At 43.1% G+C, this 21,735-nt stretch overlaps 1 protein-coding gene across 14 annotated transcripts in view; it reads right to left on the bottom strand.

The window, feature by feature from the left end:
• Positions 1 to 741: 741 nt before the first annotated feature.
• Positions 742 to 21,735, bottom strand: part of RBMS2 (RNA binding motif single stranded interacting protein 2) — a 97,444-nt gene continuing 76,450 nt past the window's right edge. For 7 of the 14 annotated variants that reach the window (XM_072746206.1, XM_072746210.1, XM_072746205.1 and 4 more), the window contains 13 exons: positions 20,326 to 20,384; positions 19,418 to 19,509; positions 17,489 to 17,646; positions 15,044 to 15,130; positions 10,619 to 10,698; positions 10,382 to 10,491; positions 10,009 to 10,055; positions 9,740 to 9,833; positions 3,770 to 3,847; positions 3,316 to 3,426; positions 2,659 to 2,739; positions 2,093 to 2,178; positions 742 to 1,099 (listed from right to left, as the gene is read on the bottom strand). In XM_072746206.1, coding sequence (XP_072602307.1) covers positions 2,098 to 2,178; positions 2,659 to 2,739; positions 3,316 to 3,426; positions 3,770 to 3,847; positions 9,740 to 9,833; positions 10,009 to 10,055; positions 10,382 to 10,491; positions 10,619 to 10,698; positions 15,044 to 15,130; positions 17,489 to 17,646; positions 19,418 to 19,509; positions 20,326 to 20,384 — 1,078 coding nt within the window. In that variant the 3' untranslated portion in view covers positions 742 to 1,099; positions 2,093 to 2,097. The remainder of the gene's footprint in view (positions 1,100 to 2,092; positions 2,179 to 2,658; positions 2,740 to 3,315; positions 3,427 to 3,769; positions 3,848 to 9,739; positions 9,834 to 10,008; positions 10,056 to 10,381; positions 10,492 to 10,618; positions 10,699 to 15,043; positions 15,131 to 17,488; positions 17,647 to 19,417; positions 19,510 to 20,325; positions 20,385 to 21,735) is intronic. The other 7 variants (XM_072746215.1, XM_072746208.1, XM_072746213.1 and 4 more) reach the window with 1 other exon arrangement.

Genomic DNA, 21,735 nt, shown 5'->3' with positions numbered 1-21,735 from the left:
CCAGGGCAGAAGGAGATCCTCCAGGAAACAGGAAGGCAGGGATTCCTGAAAAGCTGTCGCTGGAGAAGACACTTCCTCAGATGGCGCTGGCCTCAGTGGTGAGAATTAGTCAGAAGTCAGGAAGTCCGCCCTCCTGGAGCTTGTCAGGGAAGACCTAGTCTTCATCTAAATTTGGCTCAAGGACGGCTTCCAAGGGCCATAGGAGTGTCTCTTCAACGAGCCCACATCACATCTCTGCTTCCCGAAGGCAAGTCTGGTCTCTTCTCCCAGGATGTGGCACAGGGAGGAAGGGAAAGCCACTTCCACTGCCTCCTTAGCTTTCTACCTGTTCCTCACCCAAACCCCCAAAGTCTGTACAAAATTTCGTTCAAAAAAGAAATTCACAAAATTAAAAACCGTATAAAGGAAAGTAGGCAGGCTTTGCTATAGAGAAAAGAGAAGAACAGTCTGGATGAGAGAAAGAAGGCATAAAATGTGTGAAGAGGAGAGGTGATGTGTGAGCTAAGAGCTTTATAAAACAGAAAATTTTGTCTGCATCATCTCCCCCCGCACAGACCCCAAAACAAGCCCGTAACGCAGCTGCGCAGAAGGGCCCACCATAGGACTCCTTTATCATGTTCTACAACTGCACTTTTCTTAAAAAGAGAAATAACAAAAATTTTTAAAGCCTCCCCAGGCAAGTCCAACACGTCAAAAACTGTTTTTCATAAAGATGGGAAGAAGCTCCAGGCACTACGTCTCTTTGGGATAAGGAAAGAGTATATTGCAGTTAAAAACAAAATATTAAAACTTTCTTTGCAAAATAAAGAAAAAAGAAGTTCTTCTGATCTCCTTGAATGCAGCACGCACAAAAAGTGACGGTCCCCCCCCCCCCCACCGGGCTCCCTCAGGAATGGAGGAAGAAGAAGGGGGCAGGAGTGCAGAGATTTTGTTCTCTAGGCCCAGGCCTGTGAACAACACTGTCCACGTGTTAGTCCTTAGCAGGGTCCGCAGTGGCTCTCTATTCCCAGTCGGCCCTCGAGTCCGGGAGCACCAGCATTTCCAATAATTCATTTGTCCAAGCACACCTCAGAGACATTGTGGGGTCAGTTCCAGACCACTGCAACAAAGCAAATTTCACAGTAAAGCAAGTTGAATGAAATTTTTGGCTTCCCAGTGCATACAGAAAGTAGGTTTGTTATACTGTAGCCTATTAAGTGTGCAAGAGCAGTAGGCCTAAAAAATAACAGGCACACAGTAACTCAAAAATACTTTATTGCTAAAACTGTTAACCGTCACCTGAGCAAGTCATAGTATCTGATCACAGATCACTATAACAAATGTAATAAAAAATTTGACATGGGGACACCTGAGTGGCTCAGCGGTTGAGTCTCTGCCTTAGGCCCAGGAAGTGATCCCAGGGTCCTGGGATCAAGTCCCACCTCAGGCTCCCTGCATGGAGCCTGCTTCTCCCTCTGCCTGTGTCTCTGCCTCTCTCTCTCTCTCTCTGTGTCTCTCATCAATCAATCAATCAATAAAATTCTTTAAAAATTTTTTTGACATGTATTTTTAAATATTTTATTTATTTGAGAGAGAGAGCACACATGCGCACGCACACACAGGTGGAGGGACAGAGGGAGAGGGAGAGACAGATTCACTGCCGAGCAGGGAGCCCAACTCTGGGAGGGCTCGATTCCAGGACCCTGGGATGATGTCCTGAACCAAAGGCAGATGCTTAGCATTCTACTAGGATGGAATCATCAAGGCACCCCAAAATTTGACATTTTGAGAATTACCCAAATTGACACAGAGATACAAAGTGAGTAAATGCCAATGGCGCTAATAGACTTGCTCAAAGCAGGGTTGCCACAAACCTTCAATTTGTTAAAAAAAAAAAAAAAAAAAAAAAAAAAAAAATATATATATATATATATATATATATATATATATATATATATATTTGCAAAGCTCAGTAAAGTACAAGCCAAAGAGGCCTGCCTATAGTCCCCAGGGGAGGAGAACCCTCAAGGAGGCATACAGCAGGGAGAGGGGGTGGGTGGGGCGACCAACAGGGGACCCATCTGGCTTCAGGCTGCCTCAGCCTGGCTCTCACCACTGTTACTTGTTGAACTGGAAGGAGTAGAGCCCGTGGTCCGAGGGAGCATCCACCGGCACTGGGTTCTGCTGGCCGCCACTCTCCTGCACCACAGCCAAGGCACGAGGGTCAAGTTGTGCGATCCTTCTGGCCCTTCCCACTAAAGCAGCCTAGCGAAAACCCACCCAGAGTTAGGTGTCCTCTCCGACCTCCTCCCACCCACACTCCGGTGTGAGAGCACACGTGCACGCACACATGCAGGCACGCATGCGCTGCAAACCCCCCCCCCCCCAGCACTTGGACCACCCTCTCCCCTCCGCGAGGAGAAGAGAGGAGAGGAGAGGAGAGGAGAGGAGAGGAGAGGAGAGGAGAGGAGAGGAGAGGAGAGGAGAGGAGAGGAAACGCTCTTCAGTACAAGCCGGCATTAACTCTTTCCTTCCTCCTTTCATACAATCCCTAGCAGCTGACTGAGCGCACACAATCAGCATCACCATTAGAGGAAGATCTGGATTGGGGGTGGGAGGGGCATGTCTGCCTCTGTTCAGCCTCCTACCCTCGATTCAAAGAGAGTAAAAAGCTCTCACCTCAGCGGAAACACTGGAAGCAGCCACGGGGGCATACTGGGAGATGTAAGCTCCCGGCAGAGTGGTGGCTGGTGGCAGGTACTGGAAGGAAAACCATCTGGGGCTCAGGGCGGGGATGTGACTCTGGGCTACTTAAAGCACCTGGGGAGCTCTGGAAACTACTGAAGCCTACGTTTCATTCCCCTTTCGCAGAGCACTTCCAGTGGTCCTAAAGTGCACTGGTTTCCAGAGCCATCTGCCAGAGGACTTCCCTTCCTCCTCCGTCCTGCCTCCCACATCCCCTCAGCGCACAGCCCCCTCCGCTCTCCTGTGCTCTCCTGTGCGCGCGGCCCAGTGCAGCCAGCCTACGAGAAAGCTCCCAAGCTTCATTCTTCTCACGATTTTGGTAAGGATTTCTAGGAAATGTGTGTGAGCTCCTGGAGAAACTGCTGTGTAGACAGAAGCACCGTTTATTTTGGTTGTGAGTAGGAATCCGTTACAGGCGTGAGCTGAGCAGCGCGATGGCTGCACTCTGTTCATCTCCTATTCTGAGTCTGAGCGCACCTTCAGTGACACTAAAGTGAATGACACCCTTGTTCACAAGTATTTATGCCCAAAAGCATTACACAGGTACTCCTTGCTCAGTCTGAGTCTAGAATCAGAAATATCCTGCTTTACCGTGCCTGTGCTGCTGAGAGAGAGGTGCCCCAGTTGCTGGGTAAGGGGTCCCATCATGGAGGCAGGCTGGAGCGAAATGGGGTGATCCATCCCTGGCGACAGAACGGAGCCCTGGAGGCAGCAACAAAGGACGGGGTTAGGGGGCAGCATCCTGTGAAGCTGCCTACAGTGGTGATTCAAGCCTACAGGGACCACCAAAGACAGACATTTAAAAATCCTGGGAAATAACAGGTGGGTAGCAACCCAGCTGCGCAATAGAAACAGGTGTCTGCCTACCTGTGTGGAGGAATCCTTGTCTAAGAATAACAAACCGAGAGAATTTCTTTCAGGTCATACAGCTGGGTTGCACAACGGACTGAACCAGAACTCACACCCACGTCAGCTATCATGAGATCCCATTGTTTTCCTTTACATCAAACTGCCTCATGGCTTTTGCCCACTTCTGAACACTCACTGAAGGCTGCATGAGGTATGACTGGTGGTGCATCCAAGATGGGTTAGGTACTTGAAGAGGAGATGTCTGAGTAACTCTCTAATGGAAACAAAAGAAACAGACAAAAACATTAATTGCCTAGAAACTACTGTTTCTCCCAGTGATCTGATAATGTTCAGCAAAACCCCAAAGAAGTTGGAGTACCCCCCTCACAAAACAGAAACATTAAGAATAAACTCTTTAAAAAATATTAGCAACTCTTACATGTCAACAAATAACCTAACTTGAAAATGGGCAAAGTGGGACGCTGGGGTGGCTCAGTGGTTGAGCATCTGCCTTTGGCTCAGGGCGTGATCCCAGCGTTCTGGGATTGGAGTCCCACATCAGGGTCCCTGCAGGGAACCTGCTTCTCCCTCTGCCCGTTGTCTTTGCCTCTCTCTCTCTGTGTCTCTCATGAATAAATAAATAAAATCTTTTAAATAGAAAAGAAAAAGAAAACGGGCAAAGGATAGGAACAGATACCTCTCTAAGATATATAAAGGGCCAACAAGCACATGAAAGAGGCTCAACATCATTAGTCACTAGGGAAATGCAAATTAAAACCATGATGAGAAACCACTTCACCCCTACTAGGATGGCTGTAATTAAAAGGACAGCTCCTTGCTCACCAGGGAGTCTGCTGGAGATTCTCTCTCTCTGCCTCCCCCTCTCCCTCAACTCACTCTCCCTCTCTCTCTAAAATAAATACATCTTAAAAAAAAAATAAAGGACAGAATAACAAGTGTCATACACTGTGGGCGGGAATGTTAAATGGTGCAGCAGCTCTGGAAAAGTTTGGCATTTCCTCAGAAAGTTAAACCTAGAGTTCCTATGTAACCCAGCAAGTCCACTCAGGGGTGTATGCCCAAGAGAAATGAAAACATGTGTTGACACAAAAACTGTACATAAATATTCAAAGCAGCATTATTCTAATAGCCAAAAGGTGGAAACAACTCAAACGGCCATCAACTGCTAAGCTGTTAACAAACTAGTGTAGTCACACAATGGAAGGTGACTGATTTAGTCATAAAAAATAATGAAGTACTGCTATGTGCTACAACATGAGTATACCTTGAAGATGCTGAGTGAAAGAAGCCCGACACCAAGACATATGCTGTATATATTTTGATGGATTCCTGTCTCACATTTATTAATTTATTAAACAAACAAGGAAAAAACCCCATTAAAATAGAGTCTAGATAGAAACTAATTACATTTACTAAAGGCTAGTACCAAAACCTAGCTGTTAACATTAACCTAATCAAAGAAATATTAAAACCACTGCATTTATAATAATATAGTAGGATCAAATACAATTAGATAAGAACACAACTGGCACAAAATTGGAAAGGAAGAGAAAACTATAATCTTTGCACTGCAGACAGAACTATATATACCTAGAACTAGTAAAAAAAAATGCAAGTATTAATAAGGATTTGGTACATTAGCTGCATACAAGATAGATGAACATAAACCAGTAACTTTTCTTCAGTGTATCCATAAGCATCTCAAAATGCTTAAACATTTAGGAATATATTCAAAAAGAAAAGCATAAGACCTAGATAAACAACAGTAACATCTTATCAAAGGATATTTTTAAAAGATTTAAAAACATGAAAAGAAATATCAAATCTTAGGTGAAAGAATACTTCTTAAAAAGTCCAGTCTCAAAAACAACAACAACAAAAAGTCCAGTCTCAGGATGCCTGGGTGGCTCAGTGGTTAAGCGTCTGCTTTCAGCCCAGGGCGTGATCCTGAAGTCCAGGGATCGAGTCCCACGTCGGGCTCCCTGCATGGAGCCTGCTTCTCTCTCTGCCTATGTCTCTGCCTCTCTCTCTGTGTTCCTCATTAATAAATTTTTTTAAAAAGTCAATTCTCAGGATGCCTGGGTGGCTCAGTCAATTGAGCACTCAATTCTTGGTTTTAGCTCAGGTCATGATCTCAGTGTCCCTGGGTCCAACCCCACATGGGGCTCTATGCTCAGCACAGAGTCTGCTTCAGATTCTGTCTGTCTGTCTGTCTCTCTCTCTCTCTCTCCCTCCTCTGTCCTTCTCCCCCACTAAAATAAATAGATAAATCTTTTAAAAGAAGTCAATTCTCAAATATGGTGAAAATGTCTATGCTACCCAGAGCAATTTACACATTCAATACAACCTATCAAAATACTATGCACTTTCTTCACAAAGTGGGAACAAATAATCCTAAGATTTGTATAGAACGAGAAAAGACCTCAAATAGTCAGAGGAATGTTAAAAAAAAAAACCAAAGCTGTATTACAAAGCTGTGATCATCAAGACAACATGGTACTGGCACAAAAACAAGACACATAGATCAATGGAACAGAATAGAGAACTCAGAAATGGGCCCTCAACTCTATGGTCAACTCATCTTGAACAAAGCAGGAAAGAATATCCAATGGAAAAGGACAGTCTCTTCAATTAATAGTGCTGGGAAAATGGACAGCCATGTGCAGAAGAATGCAACTGGACCACTCTCTTACACCATACACAAAGATACACTCAAAATGGATGAAAGATCTAAATATGACACAGGAATCCATCAAAATCCTAGAGAAGAACAGAGGCAGCACCCTTTCTGACCTTGGCCACAGTAACTTCTTGCATACTACATCTATAAAAGCAAGGGAAATAAAATCAATAATGAACTATTGGGACTTCGTCAAGATAAAAAGCTTCTGCACAGCAAAGGAAATAGTCAATACAACTAACAGGCAACCTACAGAATGGGAGAAGATATTTGCAAATGACATATCAGATAAAGGACTAGTATCCAAGATCTATGAAGAACTTATCCAACTCACACGCAAAAAACAATCCAGTCAAGAAATGAGCAGAAGACATGAACAGACATTTCTCCAAAGACAACCTACACATGGCCAACGAGCACATGAGAAAATGCTCCGCATCACTGGCCATCAGGGAAATACAAATCAAAACCACAATGAGATACCACCTGACACCAGTGAGAATGATGAAAATTAACAAGACAGGAAACAACAAACGTGGGAGAGGATGTGGAGAAAGGGGAACCCTCTTGCACTGTTGGTGGGAATGCAAGCTGGTGTCGCCACTCTGGAAAACTGTGTGGAGGGTCCGCAAGAAGTTAAAAATAGGGCAGCCCCGGTGGCTCAGCGGTTTAGCGCCTCCTTTAGCCCAGGGTGTGATCCTGGAGTCCCACGTCAGGCTCCCTGCATGGAGCCTGCTTCTCCCTCTGCCTAGGTCTCTGCCTCTCTCTCTCTGTGTCTCTCATGAATAAATAAATGAAACCTTAAAAAAAAAAAAAAAAGAAGTCAGAAATGGAGCTACCCTTGACCCAACAATTGCACTACCGGGTAATGAAAGTCACAAATGTAATGAAATGATGGGACACCTGCACCCCAAAGTTCATAACAGCAATGTCCACAATAGCCAAACTGTGGAAGGAGCCACGATGTCCCTCAACAGATGAATGGATAAAGAAAATGTGGTATATATATACAATGAAATATTACTCAGCCAAATATTACTCAGAAATAAAAAAATAATAATAATAAAATAAAACAATAAATCTTGGAGACTATATGTATAATATAGGGACTGAGAAGACCTTTTTATTTATTTTTATTTTTTTTAAAGATTTTATTTATTTATTCATGAGAGACACAGAGAGAGAGAGAGAGAGAGAGAGAGGCAGAAACACAGGCAGAGGGAGAAGCAGGCTCCATGCAGGGAACCTGATGCGGGACTTGATCCCGGGGCTCCAGGATCATGCCCTAGGCCGAAGGCAGGTGCTAAACCACTGAGCCACCCAGAGATCCCCCAAGACCTTTTTAATTAAGAAATTTAAAAGCTTTAGTGGAAGAGCAGACATTTAATAATACATAAATTGTAAACTTTTGTCTTTTTGTGGTGAAAATTAGTGATTCCCAAAGTATGTTCCCTGGATTGGCAGCAGCAGCATCTGGGAAACAGAAATACAAACTCTTGTCTCTTGGCCTAGACTTACTGAATCAGAAATTCCTGTGGGGGCACTTGGGTGGCTCAATGACTGAATGTCTGCCTTTGGCTCTGGTCGTGATCCTGGGGTCCTGGAATGGAGTCCAGCATCAGGCTCCCCAGGGAGCCTGCTTTTCCCTCTGCCTATGTCTCTGCCTTTCTCTCTGTCTCTCATAAATAAATAAAATCTTAAAAAGAAAAAAAAAAGAAATAATTTGTGTTTGATAAGCTTTCCACGTGATTCTGATACACAGCTCAAGTTTGGGGACCACAACACAAAGTCAATGGACAAAAATTAAATCTGAAAAAAATATCTGTAAGAAATATAACATTAGAGGATTAATACTTTAACAATATACAAATGCTTTTTTATAAGTTGATGGGAAAAGAATAACCAAACAGAAAAATGGGCCAAGCATATGGAGAGCAATCAGAGAAGAACAAATCAAGCTATGACAAACATAAAAAGATATGCTTAAACTCCGCTATAGTCAGGGAAGTGCAAATTAAAGTAACAATGACTAAAAAAAAAAAAAAAAAAAAAAAAAGTAAAGTAACAATGTACTTCATAACTGTCAAGGTAAGGAAAACTTAAAAAGACCATCATGTCACTTATGGCTGGAGGGAAATGACCACTCTCATACATTGCTAGTAGAAATGTGAAGTGACACAGCCTTTGTGGAAAGCAATCTGGCAACATCTGTAAAACTGAAAGTCCATATATTAGTCAACCTAGCAACCCCACTCCTTGGACTCTAGCCCCCAGAAATAACAATACTTATATTTAAGGATGTAGGCATAAAGATCTTTACATATGAGTGGTTTGACTGAGCTGGGAGCTAGAGTCCAAGGGGTGGGACTACTAGGCTGAATAATATATGGATGGAAGTATTATTTGTACCAAAACTCCCTGAAATCCAAGTGAATCCCCTTCACTGAGGTAGAGGTGAAGAATTCTAGTCAACCTGCATCATGAAATATAATGCAACTCTTTAAATAAAATAATTAAAGGGCGCCTGGGTGGCTTAGTCGGTTAAGCAGCTGCCTTCAGCTCAGGTCATGATTCCGGGGTCCTGGAATCCAGCCCTGCATTGGGCTCCCTGCTAGGCAGAGAGCCTGCTTCTCACTCTGCCTCTGCTATTCCCCCTGCTTGTGCACACATGCTCTCTCTCTGTCAAATATATAAAATCTTAAAAAAAAAAATTAAAGAAAAAAATCTCAACATGAGCTACATCAGAATCACCTGGAGGGCATGTTAAAAAACTCAGCTTGCTGGTGGGGTGGTGGGGGCACAAGATGGATGAAACAGGGAGAGGGGATTAAGAGATACAGACTAGCAGGTGGAAGATAAGTAAGTCACAGGGATGGAAGGTATAGCACAGGGAATACAGTCAATAATACTGTAATAACTCTGTATGATGGCAGATGGTGACTACAAAAAAACAGATTGCTGGGACCCATCCGCCGAGTTTCTAATTCAGCAAATTTGGAGTGGAATCCAAGAATTTATGTTTTTTTGAAATTCCCAGGTGATACTGCTAGTCCAGGCACCAAACTTTGAGAATCACTGGTTTAAGATTGTTAAGTGAGAGAGTGAAGCGTACAAAATATATTTAATTTGGACAGATTTTTGTAAAATAAACAACTTCTAAACCCGTATAAATATGTGTATATGCACATAAAGAAAAATATAGAATTTTCTGAAACATATGGAATAATAGGAAATTTAAAATATAATATAGATTTACTTTGGGGTGGTAGAGAGTAAGAAGATGCTACCACAACAGCCCATATATATGTAATGTGATCACATGTTATGCTTTCATGTAAAATTATTCGTGGGCAATAAGTATAAAGGAAAAACTAAAAAATAAGTAGTTTCTAGCCTTACATTCCTTTACCTATAAAGCACAGTGATAGGGAAAACCACCACACCCTTTTTTCAGCATGAACATACCTGATACGAAGACACAGGAGATGGAAGATATGGGGAGAGCGCAGACTGAGCAAGCATCCTGTTGGGGGTGATGTTATAAGGAGCTTGGTAAAACCTGGAGGAAGGAACCTCATCAGTAAGGAGTTACAGGAAGTCCCAAGGTAAGGGACCCCATGGACAGACACAGGCACTTCCTACTAACTGCTGTTTAAAAATCAAGGTGAAATATCCCAGTGCCTGGGCAGGCTGTTGTCATTTTCAGGTAGCCCAATTCTATAAAACATCCTTACCCATTCTGAAGAGCTGTGGTGGGGTCATAGGTCAAGGCCATACCACCCTATAAAGGAAGAACGTAGTATTCATATTGTGAGCCCTTGGGGAGAATAGAAGGAAGCCCAGTGTCAAGACTGGGATATATTTGATTCAACAGATTAAAATGAAGTCTGGACAGGTTCTACTACTGCTATTCCAGAGTTTTTCTGGTTGTGCAGGCTGCACAATCCCACTAAATACCCACACTGAAGATCATGTTAGGCAGTGAGCCATCTCTCACTTACTGTAACTCTCAAGCTTGCCACTTCAACTCACAGAAATCGGGCCATGGTATTTTTCCATTCTACTCTAATGTCCTCAGTACTCCTGTCTCCTCAGAGGTCCTCTTACCATATCTCCATTCCTTGGCCAGGCCCGTCCATTTTGCACATATTTTCCTTGGTTCTGTCGTTTCTTTGGACCACCATCAGCAAATTTGCAAAGCAAGGGATCAGATGGGGCTGCCAAGAAAGAAAGCAAACAGATCCCACCTCGCTTAGTCCACTCACAGTCATGCAAAACACGTCCAGAATCTTCATTGGAAGTAACAACCTATGGTTCTCTCAGCCTGATTCCCAGATGCCTCACCTGGTACTCCAGCAGGTGTCTTAATATATTTTCCATTAAAATGGGTGATGATGGCTTCACACTTCTCTGTGGACTCCATCCTAAGGAGCACAAGAGGGGTTAGGCTCTAGCTTCTCCAGGATCTGCGCTCCCCCTACATTCAAAGAGAAAGCTCTAAGTTCCCAGCCCACGAATGCTCCAAAAGTTGTGACTATATAAACAGTTTCCTCCACACAAATTCAAGGTATCTTGAAGAGGTAACTCTAGCTTCTAATGAAAGTTACCTCAACTGCCTCCTGTAGGGTTCCTGAATGGAAAAATTAAGCTATGAATATTCCAAAGAAGACATCGATGGATGGGCCTACTATTAGGTCTGGTTCATAAACAAGAATATAATAAATAGTGGCTGTCACTAGTATTTTTTTTTAAGTAAGCTCTATGCCCAATGTAGGGCTTGAACTCACAACCCTGAGATCAAGAATCACATACTCTACTCACTGAGCTAGCCCGGTGATCCATGTCACCGTTATTTGTTACTACAAAATTCCTAATGGAAATTGTTCCTTCACTCCAATAAAACCACACAAGCTAAAAACTTGCCAGTATTTTTTTTTTTTTCGCTTCTCGTTTTGATTATCAAGTACTAATTAGCTACTGATAATATTAAGATTTCATGAAACTATAGGAGGAAAGAGTGGTAAGACAGAGTTCATGGTCTATAGTGATAGAAACAATGTTGCAAACTATGGAGTTAAAGTGTCTTATTGGGGGGACACCTGGGTGGCTCAGCGGTTGAGTGGCTGCTTTCGGCTCATTGGAGTCCCAGGATCGAGTCCCATATCGGGCTCCCTGCATGGAGCCTGCTTCTCCCTCTGCCTGTGTCTCTGCCTCTCTCTGTGTGTCTCTCAGGAATAAATAAACAAAATCTTTTAAAAAAAAAATAAAGTATCTTGTTGGGGAAAGACAACTGAGTAAGGAATCAGAAAATCTAGATTCCTGTACCAAGTCACTATCCCAAGTTCTGTGAGTTAGGACCTGCACAAAAACCCACCGGATCCATTCTTCATTTCTGTTAGATGTGACATCCATCTACCCTACTATAGACCAAATGAGATCATGTATTTAAATGTGTTCTAAAAATTAGAAGGCTCTATATGACACAAGGTACAGTATTTTCCCCTTATTTATTTATTTATATTTTAAATTTTAAATTTATTTATTTGAGAGAGGGAGAGACAGAGAGCAGAAACCACAAGGGGAGAGAGAGAGATGCAGACTTCCCACTGAGCAGAGAACCTGATACAGGGCTCAATCCCAGGCCCCCAAGATCATGACCTGAGGTGAAGCCAGACCTAAACCTACTCAGTCACTCAAGCACCTCTCCCTCCTTCCGTATTTATTTTTTTCTTTCCATATTTAAATTAAGTCTCAGTATATTGTCTATGCCAAGAACTACTAAAAATATGAGCCAGTGCTATGAAGGTGGTCACTAAAAAAAAGGCCTTAAATGGAACCTTTTAGGGAAAGGTATCACAAGCTAGGTATCCCAGAGCAGAAGTCTTTAGTTGGGTTACTTCTACTCCTTAATCTTCCAAAAGCGTGAGCAGGCATGGGGAGTTTTAAAGAACTGCCTGCAGGGATCCCTGGGTGGCGCAGCGGTTTGGCGCCTGCCTTTGGCCCAGGGCGCGATCCTGGAGACCCGGGATCGAATCCCACGTCGGGCTCCCGGTGCATGGAGCCTGCTTCTCCCTCCTCCTGTGTCTCTGCCTCTCTCTCTCTCTCTATCATAAATAAATAAAAATTAAAAAAAAAAAAATAAAGAACTGCCTGCAGAATCTTCGCTTCCTCATAAGCCCTTTCCTAAAACTGGCAGGCCTGAGGAGAGCTCATGCTCACTGACGGTTCAGCCCTCTCACAGCCACTGCTCTGCCCTTACTTCGCCCTATCCCCAAACTCAACATGAGGCGATGATGCCTGACTTTTAAGTCTTTTTTGAGTCAGATGTTTCTAATTCTTCCAACAAGCTGAATGATACAGCAGGTTAACTGACACATAAAAAAAAATCAGTTTTGACACACTGATTACCTTGGATCTTGGCTTATAACTGAGGAGGAATTCAATGAATTCCCATTTTCACAAAACTCTTCCTATTCCCATTTACTTATATAAGTGAATAAGGTTACTCAGCACGAAAACACAAAAAACAAGAACAGAACTGATATTATAGCAATAAACAATAGTCATTGATGTCTACGTGACCTAATTAGAAAAGCCTAAACAAAATAAAACTTATCCATGTCATAGGAGTAAGCTTTTCCATAACATTTACTTTATGTGTACAGTCCTGTAACCAGAGGTAAAATGTCTCATTTATTGTATATACATATTTTTGTTGCAGATAAGTATGAAACAATGACCCATAAAAAGACTTTCAGCTATAAAAATATTTTTTTTTAATTTTTATTTATTTATGATAGTCACAGAGAGAGAGAGAGAGGCAGAGACACAGGCAGAGGGAGAAGCAGGCTCCATGCACCGGGAGCCTGATGTGGGATTCGATCCCGGGTCTCCAGGATCGCGCCCTGAGCCAATGGCAGGTGCTAAGCCGCTGCGCCACCCAGGGATCCTAAAAATATTTTATACTCGAATATAATTCTGTAAGGAAATGGAATGAATATACAAGATCAGGAGCAAAAAAGGAATACTATACAGGACGTCTCAGTGCCTCAGTGGTTGAGCGCCTGTCTTCGGCCCAGGCCATGACCCTAGAGTCCCAGGATGGAGTCCCACATTGGGTTCCCTGCAGGGAGCCTACTTCTCCCTCTGCCTGTGTCTCGGCCTCTCTCTCTCTGTGTCTCTCATGAATGAATAAAATCTTTTAAAAAAAGGAATACTATAATAAAAATGATATGAGTTATGTCTATTAAAAAGAAATATCCTAAGTATTTTTTTTTTAAATAATAAAATACATGGGGCTTGAACTCATGACCCTGATATCAAGAGTCAGATGCTTGGCCCACTGAGCCACCCAGGTGCCCTGCCTAAGTTTTTTTTTTTTTTTAGATAAATGGATTTTTTTTTTAAGATTTTATTTATTTATTCATGAGAGACACACACACACACGGAGGCAGTGAGACAGGCAGAGGGAGAAGCAGGCTCCATACAGGGAGCCCGATGTGGGACTCGATTCCAGGACTCCAGGGTCACGGCCTGGGCCGAAGACAGGCGCTCAACCGCTGAGCCACCCAGGGATCCCCCGCCTTAAGTATTTTTAAAGGGATAGTTTTGTGTATCAAATTGCTAGGATATTTCGATCTATTTGGATACACTTATAAACAACATGACAGTTTTATTTAAAAAGTCATTATTTGTAATTGTTGAAAATTCTACTTTGCAGGATCTACATGTGTAAGAAAACATATAGGTAGCATTTTAGGAACATGCAAGAGATTTCACAGGTTTTCAAGTCTTCAAAGCCAGTTTCCAAACTGGGCTCTGAGGCACCCTGTGCCACTGTGGTGAGCTCACAGGGGCAAATACAGGGGATTTTTCTAACATTCTGAAGAAAATACAGTAACATCTATTGAATACCATGCAGACTATCAACTCTGAACAGCTTACCAATTCAACATCAGACCACCCTACAGTCCTTTTGATAACATTTTTTGTAAAGCTGGTTTTTCCACAGTTGCTATGACAAAAGCAAATACCGTAAGGAAACCAAAATGTAACAAGAAATGAGGGTGTAAGTACCCAATCTGATTCCAAGGTTTGAGAAGTTATGCAGTGTTCAACAGATGAACATCCCATTAGTAAGTATAGTTACTTAAGAATGGAATAAAAATCTTTTTTTCTTTTTTTTTTTTTTAAAGATTTTATTCACTTATTTACTTAGAGCATAAGCGAGTGCAAGTGAGCAAGCGAGAGGGGAGAGGAGCAGAGGGAGAGGGACAAGTAGATTCTATGATGAACACAGAGCCCGACACGGAGCTGGATTTTACAACCCTGAGATCATGACCCGAGCCAAAATCAAGAATCAGACTCTTGACTCAGGTGCCCCTCTTGTTTTTTTTTTTTTTTTTTTTTAAAGATTGTATTTATTTATTCATGATAGACAGAGAGAGAGAGAGAGAGAGAGGCAGAGAGAGAAGCAGGCTCCATGCTGGGAGCCCGACGTGGGACTTGATCCCAGGACTCCAGGATCATGCCCTGGGCCAAATGCAGGCACTAAACCGCTGAGCCACCCAGGGATCCCCCCCTTTTTTTTTTTTTAAAGGTATACTCTACTCCCAGTATGGGACTCAAACTCACAACCCCAGGGATCAAGAGTCACATGCTCTACTGACTGAGCCAGCCAGGTGCCTCTTAAGTATTTCTTTTGGTTTAGAGCAAAAATATTATTGACATAACTTAAGTTAGTGCCATGAACTGAAAAGGGTCGAGAACCTTTGCTTAGTGTGGGAGCCAAACACAGTGATCCGAAGTGGCATCTGCACCCCAGTGTCTAGAGCAGCAATGTCCACAACAGCCAATCTATGGAAAAAGCCCAGATGTCCATCGACAGATGAATGGATAAAGAGGATGTCGTAAGCATAACCAATGGAATACTACTCAGCATTCAAAAAAATTAAACTTACCATTTGTAACCATGTGGATGGGACTACAGGATATTATGCTAAGCAAAATAAGTCAATCAGAGAAAGACAATTATCATGATTTCCACTCATATGTGAAATTTAAGAAACAAAACAGAGGATCATAGAAGAAGGAAGGGAAAATAAAATAAGACGAAATTAGAGAGGGGGACAAAACATAAGAGACTCTGAACTATAGGGAACAAATAGGGTTGCTAGAAGGGGGTGTGTAGGGGGATAGGGTAACCAGGTGAAGGGCATTAAGGAGGGCAAATAATATATAATGTGCACTGGGTGTTATATGCTACTGATGAATCACTAAATTCTACCCCTGAAACTAATAATACAGTATATGTTAATAAATGGAATTTATTTTTTTTAAAGATTTTATTTATTTATTCATGAGAGACACAGAGAGGCTGAGACACAGGCAGAGGGAGAAGCAGGCTCCATGCAGGGAGCCTGATGCGGAACTCAATTCTGGGATTCCGGGATCACACCTGAGCCGAAGGCAGAAACTCAGCCACTGAGCCACCTAGGCATTCTAATTAATTGAATTTAAATTCAAAAAAGAGTGTGGGGGCAGCCCAGATGGCTCAGCGGTTTAGCGCTGCCTTCAGCACAGGGCGTGATCCTGGAGACCGGGGATTGAGTCCCACGTCAGGCTCCCTGCATGGAGCCTGCTTCTCCCTCTGCCTGTGTCTCTGCCTCTGTGTGTGTGTGTATGTGTCTCTCATGAATAAATAAATAAATAAGTAAGTAAGTAAGTAAGTAAGTAAGTAAGTGTAGGACCACAAGCCTAGGAACTCTTTTAGTTATACTTGGGATTGCCAGCAGGTGGTGCTACCATGATTGAGTTAGCTAGGGAAGAGGCCCTATACCTTGTTCCCAAGATCTGAAACACTTCAGAGTAAGAGTGTTCCTGAACCAGACAAGATATCATAAAACAAAATGGGACCTTTAGATCATTTATTCCAATAGTTTTCAAACGTGCAAAAAAAAGCAACAGAATCTCATTTTTTTTTTTTTACATTCATTAGAGACACTGAGAGAGAGCGTCAGAGACATAGACAGAGGGAGAAGCAGGTTCCTCACAGGGAGCCTGATGTGGGACTTGATCCCCAGACCAGGATCACGCCCTGAGCCAAAGGCAGACACACTCAACCACTGAGCCACCCAGGTGTCCCTCACACAAAATCTTTTTTTTTTCCTCACACAAAATCTTAAAATAAAAGCAGAACCATTTTTTCAGTGGGTTGGGGAGGCCAAAGCCCTACAATGACACCTCAGCTCAGAAGAGGGCGCCCTGGAGAACTCTGAAGTTCTAGGGACACCTGAAGAAAATCACTCATCTAAATCACTCTCCAGGGGATCCCTGGATGGCTCAGTGGTTTGGTGCCTGCCTTTGGCCCAGGGCGTGATCCTTGAGTCCCATGTCAGGCTCCCTGCATGGAGCCTGCTTCTCCCTCTGCCTATGTCTCTGCCCCCCCCTCTCTCTCTGTGTCACTCATGAATAAATAAATAAAATCTTAAAATAAAAATCACTCTCCACTTCACAGAATAAACCAAGGCTCAGAAAGGTCTGGTATCACAGAGGCACTCAATGGCAGAGTTGGTTCCAGAATCTAAGTCTCTCAACAGAACTGAAAAGGAAGACCAAATCTTCTACTTCATCCCACTGATCTTTTTTTTTTTTAAGACTTTTATATATTTATTCATGAGAGACACCGAGAGAGAGAGAGAGAGAGAGAGAGGCCAAGACACAGGCAGAGGGAGAAGAGGCTCCCTGCAGGAAACCCAACGTGGGACTCCATCCCAGGACTTCAGGACCACACCCTGGGCCAAAGGCAGCACTAAACCACTGAGCCACCCGGGCATCCCCATCCCACTGATCTTGAAGGCAGAAGGATTAGGGCTCTGTTCTACCATCCATTACTGGGGGACCTTGGGCAAATCACCTCACAGTGGGGGCTTTGGTTTCCTTATCTATAAAAAAGATCAGAATTATTTTATTCTGTTTGGGTCTGGATCAAAGGAACAAATGCTAGCATAGCAAGAAATAGTGGGGAAAGGATAGAGATTTGGGGGCAAATCGGTCTTTAGGTATTATGACCTATAGTTAAACGAATTTCTGATTCACTATCAAGTTATTTAGGCCAACACTTTGGTCCCTTGAGGAAGAGGGCACAGATTTTTTTTGGTGACCTTCCAAGTGACATTCTTCATTAATCTCATTTCCCACTCTGGCATCTCTCACCTTGCAAAGCCAACCCCTCTGCTGGTCCCACTGGTGTCTCGGAGGATTCGAGTGGAGATAACTTGGCCAAAAGGCTTCAGCATCCCCTCTAGTTCTTGCTCATCCATTGACAGAGGAAGGTTTGATATGTATAAATTTGTGGGGTCCTGCTCCTGTTGCTATGGAAAAAAAGGGAGGAAATGAAACTCATATCTTTTTTTTTAAAAAACTCACATCTCTTATCCCTCTACAACCCTCAGCCCTCATCACAAATGACATCTCTGAAAAGACATAGTAGGAAGGGGGCCACATAAACCAAAGGAATCTTAACTGTTTATAACACTTAGTCTCACTGCCGTGGATTGGATGTTGAATCCAGGCCAAAAAAAGGAAGGAAGAAAGAAGAAAGAAGAAAGAAGAAAGAAGAAAGAAGAAAGAATTGGGGGATCCCTGGGTGGCTCAGCGGTTTAGCGCCTGCCTTGAGCCCAGCGGGTGTGATCCTGGAGTCCTGGGATCGAGTCCCACATCTGGCTCCCTGCATGGAGCCTGCTTCTCCCTCTGCCTGTGTCTCTGCCTCTCTCTCTCTGTGTGTCTCATGAATAAATAAATAAAATCTTTAAAAAAAAAAAAAAGAAAGAAGAAAGAAGAAGAAAGAAGGAAGAAGAAGAAGAAGAAGAAGAAGAAGAAGAAGAAGAAGAAGAAGAAGAAAGCAGATTTAATATTTCTAGTACTTTAGAAGCCCATAATACAAGTCACTGATGAAGTTTTGGCTGTCTCTTTAAGAACCAGGCAGGGCAGCACTCCCTGCCAACAGCCTACTCCTGGGGCTGGATTCTCTCGGACAGCACTGCTCCCCTGCTGGACTGTTTTAAGTAATCCCCCCTCCTTCCTCTTCCGGCCAGAGCAGAATCCTCTGAGTAGGAATGCCTGTTCACTCCCCAGTGGAGAGAGAGCAGGAAGAGGGAGAAGGGGAAAGGGAAGGCAATGTGCTGGGGGCTGCACCAGGGGGCAAATGTATAGCTTACTGGGTCAGCATGCAGCCCGGAGAGCTCTAGTCTCATAGGAACTCTGAAAGCTCCTGAACTCCACTGTGAGAGGGCTTTTCTCCAGAAAGAAGAGGTTTCAGAAGAGCCCCTCCAGGGAGTAGAATATGCAAAATGGCAAGAACTTCCCATAGCTGTATTGTTAAGAATTTAAGTAGTCACTGCCCTAGACAGTGGGTCACCAGCAAACTCCAACCCCTCTTCTGCCTTTCCCCTCAGGACTTTTAATTCTTTAACCATACAGTAAGAGGTGCCGGGTAGGCCTGCCTCATCAGCTCTATAGAGTATTCACAATGACTTCAGAAAGGCAAGGGAGCAATCCCACCTCAAAAAAGGGAGAGAAAAACCTCTGGTTTTCTAATAGTTTGGATTAAGATAAAAGCTCCAGGGAGATTCAACAAGGAAGGACAGTTTTCTTCCTTGCTTTGGCTCTCCTCTCCCCAACTCCTAACAACTCTCCTACCCCTATCTCCCCCCCACCCCCAAACCTGCACCCAGAGAGAACAGCACTGTTCCTAACATCTGAGTTGCACAACTGGCTTCTTCAGAGAATGTTGCAAAACTACTACAAGATGTCTGGTAGGCAAGGGCCAAGGTGGAAATGGGGAAACAGCAAGAGAAAGGGAAGCCTCTTGACCCTCTTATCTAATTATAATATTTGATGAGAGGAACAGAGTCTCCAGATCTAACCTGCCACAGATTTTGAAGAACATCTTCCTCTGGCAGCCAAGGGGTACTGGGACCCTGGCCCAGGCCATCTTTGGCCAGACATAGTAAAAAAAATATTTCAGATAGCCCTCACCCATCAAATTCATGGCTTTAAACCCTCTGGAGGCCTTAGAACTCAAGCTCTGGTGCTAAGCACAACCCCTCTGAGGAACAGACATGGGACAGCAAGTGCCCTTACCTTTGCCATCTGTGCCTGTACACCACTGGCTTTCAGTGCTGTCACAGCTTTCTGTGCTGCTGAAGGACTGTCAAAGTCCACAAAGCCATAGCCTAGAACAGGGAAACAGCATCACTAGGAGGCGAGGGTGTAAGGGAGGTAGGAAGAAGAATAATTTTCAGGAGACAGAGGAAGAATTATCATCCATGTAATAAAAGTAGTAGGGAGAAAGAGAAATTAAGACGTTTCATGTGGTTATCCACGTACTTGTCAAATCCCATGATATTTGGTCAGTTTTACAGCTAAGAAAGCCAAGGCCAATGAAGTCCTTGTGATGTTGCCTTCCCCCTCTCCCCTTAAGAAATCTAAGGTTTCAGAAACTAGGCTCTTGTAATAATCCACAGCCCCCACCCCTAACAGAATTCTTTCCTGCTTTCTAGCCAAATCCCAAGAATGCTAGGAATGTAGGGAATACAGCCTCTCCACTGCAGATAGCCAGGCACCTGCAAGAAGCCTGATCCACCCCAACAGATAGTCCTTCCCGTTCCTTCCTCTCTTCCATCCCCACTTAGAGCTGCTCAAAATCTCAACAAAGTTATTCACCCTTACAAGATAATACTAAGTTATCCCACCACTATCACCACAACAAGGCATTTCTAACGGTTTACTAAGTAGAAATAATCTTACCTACTCAAACCTACCATCCAATCTGGGGAATCTTCATGAAACATGAAGTCCAAAATAAGCACAAGGGACTCACAGGCACTCTGTGAAGGCTTCTAGCCTTGGGTCCTCAAAAGAGCATTTTCTTTCTTTCTTTTTTTTTTTTAAAGAGCATTTTCAGCTCTAGCTATCTGGTCACCAAACAATCTAACTATCTACTAGTCTTTTAAGCCTGAAAACCTTACAGAGACTCCTCGTACTCTCACCTTTGCATTTGTTTGTGCTCTTGTCCAGTATGGCCTTAGTGGAGACAATCTTGCCATATCTAAGGGAAAAGAAAATGCAAAGTGATAATGTTGGGGCAGGTATTTGGAACAGATCAGGGACTGAGACATCTGGATGAATCCATGCCTCTTCTTCACAACTGTTTCCACTCAAACCTTAATAAAAACAAGAAAAAATGAATTTAAAATGTCATGCTTCTCATATACACCTATTCTCCAAAGGTGCCTACAAGAAATAAGGTAACTGTAGTCCTTATAATATCAACACATTTCTCTCTTCTTCCCCAACTAAGACTCAGGTATTAGTTGGAAAGAGACTACTATCTTCTGGGAAAGAAGCCTGGTGATGTCCACATAACAGAATCTGTACAGGCAGAGCATTGGCTGGAATTCCCTGGAGACTAAATATAATCCTTAATAATTACTTATTTTCTTTTGGAAAAACACCATTCCTCCTATGAAAAATCATACACACCTGTCTTTTCTGATACCCTGCTCTCTACCCCTGAGTAAAGGTTAACCTGAACCAAACTGTTTCTGTTCAAACCCTGGCTCTGGCACTGTGGAGCTGTCATCGTGGACAAGTCATTTAACTTTCCCAGGCCTCAGTTTCATTATCTGCAGAAACAGGGTTGTTGGGAATACGATATGAATTCATGGATACAAAGCACTAATATCTACTACATGGCAAACACTTGAAAGTTCTTAACTGCTGTCATTTTTGTTATTATATTCAAGGAACCTTAACTTTAGTGCAAACGGTTCTCTCTTCCTGGTTTACTTTATTCTAAGATTTCTATTTCTCACTGTCAAGACTTGAGTATGTTAGGGAGGTGAGTAGGTATAAGGCCACAGCAACAGTATAAGGACAATTTCCCAAAACTTAACAGTAAGACAAAATGAGGACTGAAAATATCCTTTCAATGTCATTCTGGAACACTGTCTACAAGGCCCATTTGAAATATATCTCATTATCTAGGGGGGTATTTTTTTTTAAGACCTTATTTATTTATTCATGAGAGACAGGGAGAGAGGCAGAGACAGAGGCAGAGGGAGAAGCAGGCTCCATGTAGGGAACCCGACGTGGGACTCAATCCCGGGTCTCCAGGATCAGGCCCTGAGCCGAAGGCGGCGCCAAACCCCTGAGCCACCCAGGGATCCCCTGGGGGGGTATTTCTTTGACTTACTACTTACTACTAGGGTCCAGACCTTGTGAAGATATATATTAACTTGTATATTTTGTCCAGTAGAAATACAAATAATTTCTTTTTTTAATTTTTAAAAAATATTTTATTTATTTATTTTGGGGGGGGGGGGTGGTAAAGCAGAGGAAGAAGGACACGCAGACTCCATGGTGAGCACAGAGCCTGACATGGGGCTTGATTCCCACCA

This window comes from Vulpes vulpes, unplaced genomic scaffold, assembly GCF_048418805.1.
Source record: "Vulpes vulpes isolate BD-2025 unplaced genomic scaffold, VulVul3 u000000674, whole genome shotgun sequence".
Taxonomy (NCBI): Eukaryota; Metazoa; Chordata; class Mammalia; order Carnivora; family Canidae; genus Vulpes; species Vulpes vulpes.
This window is presented reverse-complemented; position numbering and strand designations above follow the sequence as displayed.